Source organism: Dermacentor albipictus, chromosome 2 (assembly GCF_038994185.2).
Source record: "Dermacentor albipictus isolate Rhodes 1998 colony chromosome 2, USDA_Dalb.pri_finalv2, whole genome shotgun sequence".
NCBI classification, from domain to species: Eukaryota; Metazoa; Arthropoda; class Arachnida; order Ixodida; family Ixodidae; genus Dermacentor; species Dermacentor albipictus.
The window spans coordinates 88,577,888-88,592,294 of record NC_091822.1 but is presented as its reverse complement, the minus strand read 5'-3'; the positions used below and the strand labels follow the sequence as shown (position 1 = coordinate 88,592,294).

Below are 14,407 nucleotides of genomic sequence, written 5' to 3'. Positions count from 1 at the left end.
AACTTTTTTAAGTGTGAAGGCTTGTACAACACTGACTAACAGCTACGTTCTCTGCAACAGAGATCTTCCAGAGAAGAGGGAATAGGAGGTAGGATTGCTAATTCATAACGACATAGGTGGCAACACTGATGAATTCTACAACAATATGAGGGAAAGCAGTCATCGTAATAAAGCTAAATATATATATATATATATATATATATATATATATATATATCATCCTATCATCCGTGTCCCAAGGGCACGGATTATAGTCCCACAATATATATATATATATATATATATATATATATATATATATATATATATATATATATATATATATATATATTCACTCGTTATGATCGACTACACAATGGTAGCACACTACAATGAAGCCGGTTTCAAAACATCCGTAGAATATTTGCAAAATGAGTGGAAGAATAACACAGGCAGCGCTAAACAATGACTCACGCACCTGTGGCAATTGGGGCTAGACTGGCTAACCACTGAGCAAATTAGCCGCTTCGTGGTTCTTCACATATGGGGAGGTTAGGGCACCACACACATTTGGAGAGTTATAACATTTGTGCTCGTATATCAAACGCCGCAACCAGCAAGATGTGTAGTTGACGAGAAAGACATTGCCTTTATTTGATTGTTCTGGGCAAGATCGCAGTGTTATCTGGTATTTCTTTTAATATTTGAAACATCTTAGACTCGAAAATTGAAACCTATGCCAATAGTGCCCTTTTCATTTCAGGAAATCAAAATAAAAGTGAATCAAACGAACTTTTTCATTTAAAGAACTAGACGCGAGAGTTAACACAAAGATCGCCACGCAATCATCATCCAGCGCTCAATCAAATTTGACAGTGAAGTTGGAGTAATTGTAACAGTAACCAAGACAAACTAATTTCCTACGATGTCGCGAGGTCATGTTTCTCCAGATACACAAAATGGCACACTGTAAACGTCTGACAAAAAGATGTAGCGCGTCCATGTACCTCGCAGTGTCAACTGTGGCCTCTACATCCTGCTATGTACAGCATACACATGCCTGCGCCTGTGGGAGGCGTCATTCACGCGACGGCCGCAAAGCACACGCGCGCCCTCATTCAGGCTGCGACGAACTCGTGTCGCTCTCCTCCTGGGCGGCGGCCGGAGCGTACGTGTCGGCGAAGTCCCTGAGCGGGAACTGGCGCGTAGCCTTCGCGAGCGCGAGCGCGTGCGTTCCTCCGGCTTCCTGCGAAGCTACCGCTGCGGCCGCGCGCACCCAGGGGTCGTCGCTGAACAGGTTCGGGACCTTGTCCAGGGCCATCTGCTTCGTCTCCGGCAGCAAGCACATGAGAACCACTAGTGATAACCATGCCGTCGCGCCCGTGGTGACGAAGTACCAAACCTGGAAAGATAAACCACAGGACCGTGCGAAGTAATGAGTATTGTCGAAATAGTTCGCGCAGAGACTCCTCCGGGAGTCGATCTAGGTATGCGCAAGTGCTGCACCACTTGCTCATCCCCACGCAGCCCGGCGTCATTACCAGTGTTATTAAACTTGACCCGACCAGTATAAACGACAGCACGGCGACACAGACTGCTGCGGACGGCGGCGCAAGGTGGATTGATGACGAACCGATTATGAGCCGTTATACGTTCTTTAGGGTCTCATCTATCCGCGTCGAACAATTAGGAACCTTGATGAACCGTACTCCGGCGGCGACCGCGTATGGCGCGGCCGCGTGGACCCTGTATTCAAAAGCAATCTGCGATGGGCAGGGTGTGATCAGCGCTGATAGTTTTGTGAGCGCTATGTCCTTGCCGCTTACTTCGCGTTGAAGCAAGAGGCAGCTAGAAGGTGACCTGGCTCGCTGCTGCGGGCCCTATCTCGAAAGCGACGGTATTACGTCACGGACGAACGTAGGCACGGACACACGGTTTTCGTCGTTGGGTAGGCATAGAAATGCTTGCGCATTTAAAACGTAACGATCCATCAGTATTGTACCGTCTCGTCCATCATTTTGTTTCTGGCACTGTAGACTCACAAACCCGCCCATTTTCGCTTGGAAATTTATTATATGTTCAGCTTCCTTTGCGCGTTCTTTGGTCCCGTGAGTAGGCAGCAAAGGATTCCCTTGCGATAGCATTGTCCCGCAGTATTAGTCACTGCAGGTAGCCGAGTGCGTGCTAAAGCGTGAACCGGTTCGTAAGATGGGTCTATGTAGAAAGAACAATCTTATAATATTGTTTTGGTATAATAAACACCCCCATCATCCTTTATTATTCAGTCAAGCGTACTCACACTATACGTTACGAGACAGCCATAACAGCAGAACTCCGGGCCAGTTTCTCTAGTTCGCCCCCCCCCCCCCCCTCCTGGTACGCGGCGCCTTGAGACACCCCACATTCGATAGTATTTTCCTCTCTGCCTAATATCGCACATCGCCTACTGCACGTAGGCGATGTGCGATATTGCACAGCCTTCAGGGTTGGCAACGGTAGTAACGAAACACGTCCCGGCGTTTCTTCGCCGTACTTACAAAAACGTCAGTCGTCATGCCTTTGCCATAAAAGTATTGTCGCCTTGCTGTGGTTGTCGCACAGACACGCTGTCGCCTAACATGTTCGCTCTACACATACACCGTGGTCCACGCCGTAGAGCTCTGCGAGACCCCGAATGGCGTTATATAGCGAGGTCACTGCGAAATGCTTCGCATAAAATCCACTTCCACTGTTGTGCATGAGATCTGCATGATTCTTACAGTGCAAGTTTTGATGTATTTCATTTATGGCACCCATCCTTCGACGTGTCTTCCGTGCCACGGCGCGTATCACAAAAAATAATTACGGCAGGATTATGTTCACACGAGCTGATCATAGGTATTCCCGATGGTGAACGTATTAGCAGCAATGCCGACACCAACCAATTGCAAGCAGCCGTTGCGAACTAAAAGCTTTGTGAATTCGTCCTCGAATACCTGCGCGCAAAACGCCGAAGTTTCGTCCGAAACGCGACATATCAATTGTGATAGGAAAACATTAGACAGCTCTACGAAGTAAGGGGAGCATTTTTATCTGCCGTGAGAACTTTTAAACATTCCGTCAATAACTAAACTAACAATCACGGTGTAACGTGCGCACAGAAAAACCTAAACAAGCCTCACTCGATGACCACGGACGCTTGCTACCAAAGCGCTGGCGGGAGGAAGGGCGGCAGCAGCAGCAAATTCGTGCTGCCTCTCGCTTCGACGAGAATTAAGAGCAGCGAACACATTGCACACAAACATGTCAGCCCTCGGCTCACCTATACTCCGCTTCATATATCAGGTGCAACGTTGTTGAGGCTACAGCTACTTTTTTGCAGTGGCTACGTTCGCACTTAGAAATAGGTGTTTCGCGAAAACACGCAAAGTGCCTCGAGCGGGGAGTCGCGCGGTAATTTTCCGTGCGTTTGCAGACTTCTTCCACGCTCGGAAAAACACCTTTATGTTTTACGTATTCAGCACTAAAAAGCTGTATCGAGAATTTTCTGATGTCGCTCTACAATTTTCTCACGCACACTTGAGAAATTTAATAAATAGTTAAGACTAATTATCTAATGAAGTGGAATAAAAATAATAGTAATGACATAAATAATAATTAAAAAATGAATAATGATAATATCCCGAATAATAGTATCCCCAAGCTACGGCAAGCAACGTTACCTTGGCTCTGTCCAGCTACGTGGCATTTGCATATTTTTCAACTGTGGCTTAAGTCAGCTGGGACACCCTGTATATACAGCGTGTTCAAAGTTAGGCTTTATGGTTTTCATAACATTAGGCACTGAGAGGCACGCGAAGACCACTTGTGCAAATAACTTATGTGGCCAGGAGAACACAAAGTGAGCTGATATAATTATCGCTGTCAGCAACGCAATTAATTAAAATTGAACAACTATTTCTTTTTCTTCACATCAGTATGTAGCTATGTTTGTAATGAAAAGTTAGGGGCAGTCGTGTTCCTACACAGCATCACTTGGAAGAATTCTTCTACGGTGTCTGTACTCCGAGATATCCGACTCCAAATTTTATTTGTCGTTCGCATGATTACGCATGCAAGGGAGTCACGATCGGCACAAAGCTCCTCCTTGATGTGAAGCGGCTGTTATGCGTTGCGTTTAGTCTGACAACGAGGCGGAGGCTTCTGCCAATCAGCAAGCTTAATAACATGGCAGCTATCCTGGACCGCCACCACAAATTCTCGAAATTGCAGACGCATTGCACGGACCACAAAAAGTTATTAGTCGATAAAATTTGCCGCTCCACGTCACGTTTCGTCATCTTGACGAAAACGCAAAATTGTGAAGCTTCGCCTTCCCGAAACAAATTTCAACACACGTGACATCTCGACAGCCAATCGGAGAGTCCACATGGCGGAAAATGGTGGCTGTGTAGCCGCCACGTGTGTCGAGAGTAAAGTCCCAGGAGTTGAAAACTCTGCATGCCTCTCATTGGCTGTGTCATATCGCGTCACAATAACGTCAGTGCCACGCATTCAGTGCCAGTTCCTCCCCTGCCGAGGGACGGCGTAATAGCAGATCGGAAGCGCAACAAAACCGCCCATGACGTCGCGCTCCTCTCCTATCGCCCTCCACCGTATCGCCCTTGTGGGCTCCTTTCCACCGATGACGCCCCGTGTCTTCGCCTTATCTTCGCTGCGCCGGCCGCTCACCGGGTGGCGCGCGCGACCACTCGGCCTCACTGTGCGAGAGTCGCAACGCGGAGCGCTCGTTCCCGCGTGTTACCCATTCAACATGGGAGCGACTGGAAACCAAACAACCACCTTAGTGTTCTATTTACTGAAGTTCTGAACACTGGCGAACCACCCAACACACGTCGCACCCTCAAGCGGGTTTTCGCTTCACAAGAGTTGCATGTCTGGTTTCACCTGCGACTTCAAACGTCTGCAGGGTAACCCTCTTGATCATTTCCGGGCCGTTCTTTTTTTTTTCTCGTTCTCTTTTCTCTCTTTCTTTCTTTTCTTTTTTGTCGACTCAAGTCCTCCCGATCTCTTGAGTGAACTCCTTTTTCTGACCTCGGCGTATGGGTGTCTAGTCTGCAAAGACATACGTGTGTGCACCAAGTAGCCTCTTGTAAAAACATACGAGCAAAAATTAAAAAAAAAAGAGTACTACAGAAATTCTGAAAATTTTCAATACGCCGCAAGCTTATTTTGGTTCGGCTATTACTTCGCTTTTGATTAATATGTAGCTAGCTTATGCTTGTATACCCATAGCTACAAATCATATTCCATTTCACTCTTGTGCCGGTTACACGTTTTAACTTGACCAATTATGCATTTATTTTGCAGATATATCGTATCAATTTAGCGGAAACTCCGTCACAGTCATTTTTTCTTTTGCCGCACCACGGTGTTTTCCTTCTTTTTATTATTGACATTATTATTTTTCTTTTCTGTTACGACCTTAGCGCTTCGCGGGATACGTAAGCAGATATTTGTCTTTTTTTACGCGACTATCGATTACTTTATTATAGCCATTACATGAATTAATCTATTTATTTTCCTTTCTTTGTTACGTCCTTGAAAGCGAGGCGGCGACGTAACCAGTGTTTTTTTTTTCTAACGCTACAAATTGTTTATTATTAAACTATACTAACAATTATTTGTGTTAATTTGATGAATTATGCATTCATTTTGCAGATGCAAGGCGTCGCGGGAAAGAGAGATTTTGCTGGCCTACTCAACCATCAGCCGAGGGCGGTGCAGAATTCGAAAACGAAACTAGGGGTCTTTTCCCACTGGTTGTCGTTATGGTATATCATATATTATAATATCATTTCATCATCATCATCAGCCTGGCTACGCCTACTGCAGGGCAAAGGCCTCTCCCATACCTCTCCAACAACCTCGGTCATGTACTTATTGTGGCCATGTCGTCCCTGCAAACTTCTTAATCTCATCCACCCACCTGACTTTCTGCCGCCCCCTGCTACGCTTCCCTTCCCTTGGAATCCAGTCCCTAACCCTTAATGACCATCGGTTATCTTCCCTCCTCATTACATGTCCTGCCCATGCCCAGTTCTTTTTCTTGATTTCAACTAGGATGTCATTAACTCGCGCTTGTTCCTTCACCCAATCTGCTATTTTCTTATCCCTTAACGTTACACCCATCATTCTTCTTTCCATTGCTCGTTGCGTCGTCCTCAATTTAAGTACAACCCTTTTCGTAAGCATTAAGGTTTCTGCCCCGCATGTGAGTACTGGTAAGACACAGCTATTATACACTTTTCTCTTGAGGGATAATGGCAACCTGCTGTTCATGATCTGAGAGTGCCTGCCAAACGCACCCCAGCCCATTCTTATTCTTCTGATTATTTCCGTCTCATTATCCGGATCCGCCGTCACTACCTGCCCTAAGTAGATGTATTCCCTTACCACTTCCAGTGCCTGGCTACCTATTGTAAATTGCTGTTCTCTTCCGAGACTGTTAAACATTATTTTAGTTTTCTGCAGATTAACTTTTAGACCCGCTCTTCTGCTTTGCCTCTCCAGGTCCGTGAGCATGCATTGTAATTGGTCCCCTTAGTTACTAAGCAAGGCAATATCATCAGCGAATCGCAAGTTACTAAGGTATTCTGCATTAACTTTTATCCCCAGTTCTTCCCAACCCAGGTCTCTGAATACCTCCTGTATTTGTATTTGATGTCGCAATAAAACGAGCAAATAATTTAGTTGCTAACGTTTAGTGTCGTGTAACTCTCCCTTTGTCTACCTCAAGCAAATAGCCTGATTCGAAAACTAACCTGAGAGGAGCCAGAACGCAGGGACCAGCGGAGCGCGAAGAACAGGGTGCGGACGACGGCGTACAGGAGACCTGCCACCAGACCGTGGCGCCGAGGCGGCAGTATCTCGGTGCACACCAGGATGGAGACGGGTCCCAGGCCAACAGAGTAGGCCACCACGGAGCACAGGGCAGCGCACATGATGGCCCGCTCGTAGATGGCGTTCTCGACGAGCGTCTCGGCGAGCTTTATGCGATGGACGAGGTAGGCGCTCACCGGCAGTATTACCGCGATCAGCATCGAAGAGATGTACAGCAGGAAGCGACGGCCGATGGCGTCCGCCAGGAAGATGACGCCCGGCATGATGGCGATCTGGAAGATGACCATTACGACGTCGTTGAGGCCGTAGAAGGTGTCCCTCACGCCCACCAGCTGCAGGTCTTGGTATTTCTGCATCTGGATGTCGAATTCAAGCAAGAAGGCGAAATGGTGAAAATAAACGTTGGAAATTTATTGGCCGAACTGGTGCCCTTAAACAAGTCGGCGTCTTGCCTACTACACTCGTATGCCCGTTACTAATGGTTTTGCACCGCCACGTCACTTTCGAGACGCAGCGCTGGTAAACAAGTTCATTATAGAGTACGCCGCGAACATCTCGGAGCGTACGTGTAACCTACTAGTACAGGGGCCCGTTTACCTAGAAACGGCGAGAACGTTCGAGCCGCGTGGGCTGTCTGACGTCAAAGCGTGACAACCTAACGAGCGGCGCGGCCGAAGCAACTGATCCCAACCGCGGGCTCAGCGCACGCCAAGCGAAAGGCGATCACAAATGCGGAAGCCGTCGAACACGATCATAAAGAAACAAACGTGACATGTGGAGTAATATAGCAGTAAAATTGAAATTTCTGCATATTCTAAAAAAAACTGCCAGAAATGGAAAAAAACGTGATTCCAACTGGCTGAAACCTGTACGACTAACAAAATTCGCAGGCAAGAAAATAAGAGCATCCTAATTGTGGAGTGAAAGAAACGTTATTGGTGAAACCTTAAGAGATCCAAAAGCGGTAATCTGGAATAAATATCAGGCACTGGTAGGTGAATTTGTAATTGACATTAAGAGAAAGAACTGCCCTTGTACACGTCGCGTGACGTGCACAGTATGAACATGGCTGTCAATTTTACGAAATAGATGTGATGATCACAATACGCGTCTCCGGGGGGATTATGTAACTGCGTGTTCATGAAAATGGCTGATGCAGCGCGGAGCTAACTGGAGCAGACTGCATTGAGAAAGGCCTAAGTGGGGCTTCTTGGAAGCCGCCTTTGTCGCGGAGGGGCAAGTGAACGCTGCCTTCGCTCAAGAAATGAGCGCATTCGGTGGTGGTCACACTTCAGTTGGTTGAAGAGCTATTGGCGTGTTTCTCGCCTCGGATCGAAAACGGTGCCGTTCCTAATAATGCCGTTCGGCAGGGATTCTACGAGCAACAAGCAGTTAGCCAAGAGTCATTGTATACTTCTGCTACCTTCCACGCCTTCAGCTATTTTTGTGCGACTGCATAACGAATTTCTGGGCACGTTTAGCAGGTTCCGTTTCTTGAAGGCCCCAGCGCACCGAGAAACATTTTGCTGACCTTGTCGCTTTATTGCTGAACAGACGACTGTGCCACCAGCACCGTTCATGCTTACGACTATATTTTAACGCTTGATGTACACCTGTGGTGAGCAAAATTACAAGGCACCTGGTAAGCCTCTACCTATTTAACCTTCTTGAGATCATAGTTGTTCTATTTCCATTTTCTTCCCAGTGAAATTAGCACTTTTTGTGTACACACAGCAGAGTGTATACCTTGCAAAGGGTATGTTGCACTAGATATAAGTTAACTAGCGTCTTCGCTTAGAGAGTACGTGCGCTCTGTGTGTCGGTCGAATCACCCGGCAATATGAATTGATTGGATGGTTTATTGATAGATACGATCAAGTTTCCCTCGACAGAGGCAATACGTTTCTAAACAGCACAACAGCGCCGTGAAGGAACCCAGGATACCTTAATATCTGCCGGCACTGAAAATTCCCACCATGCGAAATAACTATGTTGTTGACTGCACCACTCGGGCACGTGTGAAACATTGGCTAACATACGGATTGTTTAATCACTACTGGAGCTATTTTTCATGAGTTGACTGGGTAAGTGAGGGACCGTGTGTGAGTTGGCCTTCTTTGGGGAGGGCTTGCGCAACTGATATAATGGTGCAAAAGACTGTCCCTTGAATATATCACAACAGTACAACAGATACACTTTGTTATTTTTGTCCTTTTCTTTGTAACCATGGCGTCTATACATGCAGATGCTGTGGTACAGGGTGATCAGCTTTATGTATTGTGGAATATATTAAAAAAAATGTCCTTTTCCACATCACAAAATTCTAGTCCGTGAGCTACATTCTTCATAGAGCCGGACACTACATGCACCTGTAATCGAAACATACATTTAAATAATTAACAAAATACACTAATTATCGTTTGAAATAATTACTTTATGGCACATGTGCCAATTTACTTATTGCAGTGGGTAAATAAAAGAAATGATATATATAAACAAATGCAAATATATATGTTTTCACCGTCACAGTAATCGTCTCTTGTTTCCCTACACTATCCCTAACGTTCCTATCGACCCTGTCCAATCATATAAATATCTCGGTGATCATCTTGTCATGATCTTACGTGGAATAGCCATATCACGAACATTATTTCATCTGCTAACAAAACGCTTGGCATCTTAAAGCGTCATCTCCACTCTGCCCCCCAGCATGTTAAGCTACGCATACAAATCACTAGTTCGATCAAAATTAGAATACGCATCGCCCATGTGGTCTCCGAAACAAGTACACCTTGCTAATTGACGTGAATCAGTTCAAAACAGGGCAACTATATTCATCCATTCCTCGCACTCTTTTGATATCAGCATATCATCTCTGAAATCGCAGTCCAACCTACCTACTCTTGCACTTCGTCGCCACATTGCTAGTTTATGCTTATTTCATAAATTCTCTTATTCCGAGCTATCACAGGAACTCTACATCTGCCCTCCCCTACCACGCTTCTCTCTTCGCACCGGACATCAGCAACAGGTATCCTGACCACGAGCACCGCCCGACAACTTTTTGTTCATCATTCTTTCCCCGGACTGCTAGCGACTGGAACGGCCTTCCCCAAGAACTTGCTGCTATCACATGCCCATCTATGTTCCTTAAACAAATTATGCGTGCGCTAGCATCACGATAATAATTTTTGTTTCTATAACTCGTTCAAATTTTTTTCTGTATTCTGTGGTTAATCGATAAGTGTCCCACCCCTTCTGTAATACCCTCACGCGAGAGTTATTAAGGAAATAAAGTGAAGTGGAGGGTGGGTTTGCGAGGTGGAGCCAATTGGAAGGAATTTCCAGAATAACGCCACTTTCCAGATATGCACCGTCTAACTTTAAGTAAAAATGCACTGTTCTTGTAGTTACTTCAATACAAAAGTACAAAAGTGACTGGAACGCCCATGAATTTGGTCCCACGCTTTTGGATACAATACCTCGAAACTGGTGTCATCGTGGAAATTAACTTGAAGTGGATGCGTCTTGCAAGCTCACCGTCTACAATTCGTAATTTGCAGTATGTGCCGTAAATGGGTACTGGTTTGCGCTGGTTGGTTGCAGTTCGTGATCAACATTATTTGCGCACAACTTGGAACGATGGCTGGGGGACGACAGACACAAGCGCCAGCTTCCTTTCACCACTTTTTTATACAAAGTATTTTTTTTAGATCAGTTGAAAGTTTGCGCTTGTGTCTGTCGCCCCCCGCAGTCCTCGCTCCAAGTGGCGCGCAAATAGCATTCATCACGTGCCTTAAATAATTAGGAAGTTAATTAGACGAATAAGTGCCTGAATTTCTCGTGCTAGTAATGTCCGTCTTCTTGAAAATCCCAGCTGAAGGACAGGAATTAAAAAAAAAAAACCTGAACCTTAAACATTGATCACGCTGTCTGTGCCAGGTGAAATGGTAAGGGATGATGACGGGAACTGGAAGACGACGCGAGGAGAGTACTCCACGTCGATATTATCACGCGTGTTTGGTTTTCAGACCAGTGTCAGCAAATGCACCCCAATTTACCTATTGAAGAACTTCCCAGTATAATAGCGGTAGCCTAAAAAGCGAATGGACACACACAATCGATGTACAACTTTAGGGGACACATAGCTACAAATCAAAGCCACCTGGGATATAAAGCATACGCGTTTAAATCAAAAAGAACTTCTTCGGGCGCAATACGCGGACGGAATCAGTGTATTCGCGGCACGACCTATTGGCAGCAGAGGCACAGTCCTCATCAGCTTTGCCTCTCGACAGCCACTGCGCAAACTTTCATACTGGGACTTCCCGTACGGTGACGATTCACCTGGTGAACGCTGGTGACGCGTAAGCGCGTCGGGGTCATAGCGCACACGACACTATCGTCCCTTAGTGCGCCAAGACGCCTACAGTGTCCGCATCGCAGATCGTATTCAAGATAAGACACGCGCGGCCACGCCAAACGCAGCAGCCGCGGAGTAGAACGCGCACTTGTAAACATTCGCTTACTAACTAAATTAACAAGCATGGTGTCAATGCGCGCAGGCAAACATAGATAGGTCACACGAGGTGACCGCAGACGCTCACTCGCGGCAGCAGCAGCGAGCGAAGTGACCTGCAAACTGTCATCGCAAACTGAGCGTCGATAACACGGTGCACGCAAAGCTACGAGCCATCAGCCCACCGAGGGTGCGCCCCCACAGCAGATCACATTCAAGGTAAATCCCGCGTGGCTACGTGCGCCCATAGTACAACGCATTTCCTCTAGCATAAATCTTTGGAATTGCTTTATCAAACTTTGTGGCAGAATACATTGCGGTTCTAGATTAGGCTCTTGAGCCGTGGCCATAAATCCTAGCTGCAACACCATATTCAACAATGCGATGGTAGTCTGACTGGCATGATGCGGGACAAGCGCGGCAAAATTGAAAGCTAGGAAGTGTGTATCAATCTAATCTAATTGAGGCAGCAACGAAGGTTAGGGTATTTAGCCGCCGTCCATTGTAGAGTGCGGCACAGTTAACGCCACTAACATTTGAGCTGTCGTAACGATGGCTCGTGTTGTTTTTCTCCACTGTACTCATTGGAGCAGCACTAACCATGGTGAACGCAGTCAGCAGCCCTCGTGTACGCCTCAGCTGACCCAAACTAAAGAGATTTTGCCCCATTAGCCAGTACTCTCTGAGTGGACACATCTTCCTTTGGCACAGTCCAGTTCATTCTATGCATTTCCTTAGTTTTATGAAGCAAACAATGGTTCACATTAAAACAGACGCAATCCGAATCGGACGTCATCTTACGCCCATGGGTCCGCCAAGCATCCGCATCCAGTAGACGAATATGAAGCAGACCACGGCCCTGAGCGGTGTTTGCAGGCGCTGTGTGCGGATGGCCAAGATGGCGCACTCGTCGCCTGACAGCGCGATGCCCAAGACCTCGTAGGCGCGCTGGGCGTCCGTCGGGCGGTTGACCTGCGTCCAGGTGATGCGCCCATCAATTCAATAATGTACAGGTGGTGGAGTTTGTTACTGTTTAAGTTACCGTGTTTGATAGAAAAGTTGGAGGAGGGGTCAAGTGTAACACCAATGTGCAACAAGTTTTTTTTTGCGGACGTTAGTGAGCGCCGTGGGAGCAAAATTACGTAGAGACCTTTAGTGTGAGCTAAACAAGGGGAACATTTCGTACTACATCCGCTTGATGCAAACGGTTAATTAAGCCATAGAAAGCACCGGAAAAGTGAGGTCGTGCACGTACTTTATTGAAATTTATCGACAAAATTGCACTGATCCAATGCACATTTTGGAACCACATTAAACGCAAAGCTTTCGTGCAGCGATATATAAATGCTACAAAACGGTTGTCATATTGCAATGCATCTTCCAGTATTGCGGTAACTGGTCTGTCCGGAAAGACAGCATGACTCGGAGGTGATGGAGTTTCATAAAATAATTACTGGAGGGCGCTCTGGCGCTAGTATCTGCGCCGGAGCGCTAGTATATTTGAGGTTGTCGCAGTAAACAGGGAAGTGAGAAGTTGTGGTGGTTTTAAACGAGACGGAATCCACTTCAATTACAGGTTAGCACGAGAAGTGGGCTGGCGACTTGGTGGTCGCGCTGTTGCTTTTTTAGGGGGCCCGCGGGCGCTCAGGAGGTCAGAGTAGATAGTAATGAAGAAGTACGTCCCCTAGGGGAACATCAGAAGAGCATCACCGTCGATAATAGAAAAAGGAGGAAAACAAGGAAAAGAGCTCGCCATGCAATAGGCTACATAAACATGCAGGGTGGCCGAAGAAAGGAAAAGTGGCCAGAGATTGAGGAGCAGTTAAACAGAGAACAAATAGGGTTGTATACGGTTACAGAAACGCACCTTAGAGACTCAGAAGAGCCGCCAGTTATTGAGAATTGTGTGTGGGAAGGGTGCAACAGAACTAGGTCGGAAAGAAAGGGAGGGGGAGTCGAAACGCTCATCCATCAGGGAGCCAAATGAAAAAGAGTAAATTCACAGTGTCAAGAGCATCTTTGCATATCAGGTACAATGAGTGGGAAAGAAACTTGGCTGGGCGTTGCGTATTTGTAGACCGGAAAAAATTGCACAGAGAAGAATAAAGAGTTAGTGGAATGCATAAGCGCTGATATTAAGGGTTTCGGGAGTGGTGCTGAAATTGTCCTATTAGGTGACATGAATGCCCACATACAGGATTTAGATGGCTATACCGACAATAACGGGAAGTCAATGCTGGACCTTTGTGAGCAACATAACCTCGTGATCGTGAATACAGGGCCTAAGTGTGAAGGACAGATCGCGTGGGAAGTGGGAAACCGGCAATCGACCATTGATTACGGTCTGATGACAAAAGGAATTCATGATAAGTTGAGAGAAATGGCCATCGATGAGGAAGGATTTAACAGCATAGGGAGTGACCATAAACGCATCATATTGAAAATGGGATATGTAGTTGGGAAAGAGAGCAAGGAGAGCAAAATGGCCAGTCGAAATTTGAACGCTAAACAAATAGCAAATACAGTCACTGGAGTTGAGGAAGAAATTGGCAAATGGCCAAGTAAAGAGTGGGAATATGGTTAGCTTCTAAGTGTAATAACGACAGAAATACGGAAAGAGAAACAACATGCTCGTTGGAAAGGAAAAAAGAAACCGATAAGCTGGTGGAACAAGGAGATACGAGAAGCAATCGCCGAACGACAGAAAGCATCTCAAGAGCACAGGCAGGCAAAGAAGGTGCAGTTGTCACAGGATGAAGTAACTAGTAAATGGGAAATATACCGGGAGAAAAAGTCTATGGTTCAAAAACTGGTGCAAGCAAAATTAAAAGGTGAAAGTGAACGTTGGTTGTCAGAAATACGTGAGAAAAAGAAGGCCGCACCTAGAATATTTTGGAACCACATAAAATTATTAGGCCGGAAGTCAACAACAATACAACAACATATCCTAGACGAAGATGAAAACAAACTGGAAGGAGAAGCAGCAATAAATTGCATCCGAAAAGCAACAGCCGAATCTTTCCAAGG

At 46.2% G+C, this 14,407-nt stretch overlaps 1 protein-coding gene across 3 annotated transcripts in view; it reads right to left on the bottom strand.

Annotated features, from left to right (window-relative positions):
• Positions 1-614: 614 nt before the first annotated feature.
• Positions 615-14,407, bottom strand: part of LOC135900949 (uncharacterized) — a 31,662-nt gene continuing 17,869 nt past the window's right edge. For 2 of the 3 annotated variants that reach the window (XM_065430575.1, XM_065430576.1), the window contains exons 4-6: positions 12,182-12,352; positions 6,783-7,217; positions 615-1,381 (exon numbers count right to left, since the gene is read on the bottom strand). In XM_065430575.1, coding sequence (XP_065286647.1) covers positions 1,094-1,381; positions 6,783-7,217; positions 12,182-12,352 — 894 coding nt within the window. In that variant the 3' untranslated portion in view covers positions 615-1,093. The remainder of the gene's footprint in view (positions 1,382-6,782; positions 7,218-12,181; positions 12,353-14,407) is intronic. The other variant, XM_065430577.1, reaches the window with a different exon arrangement.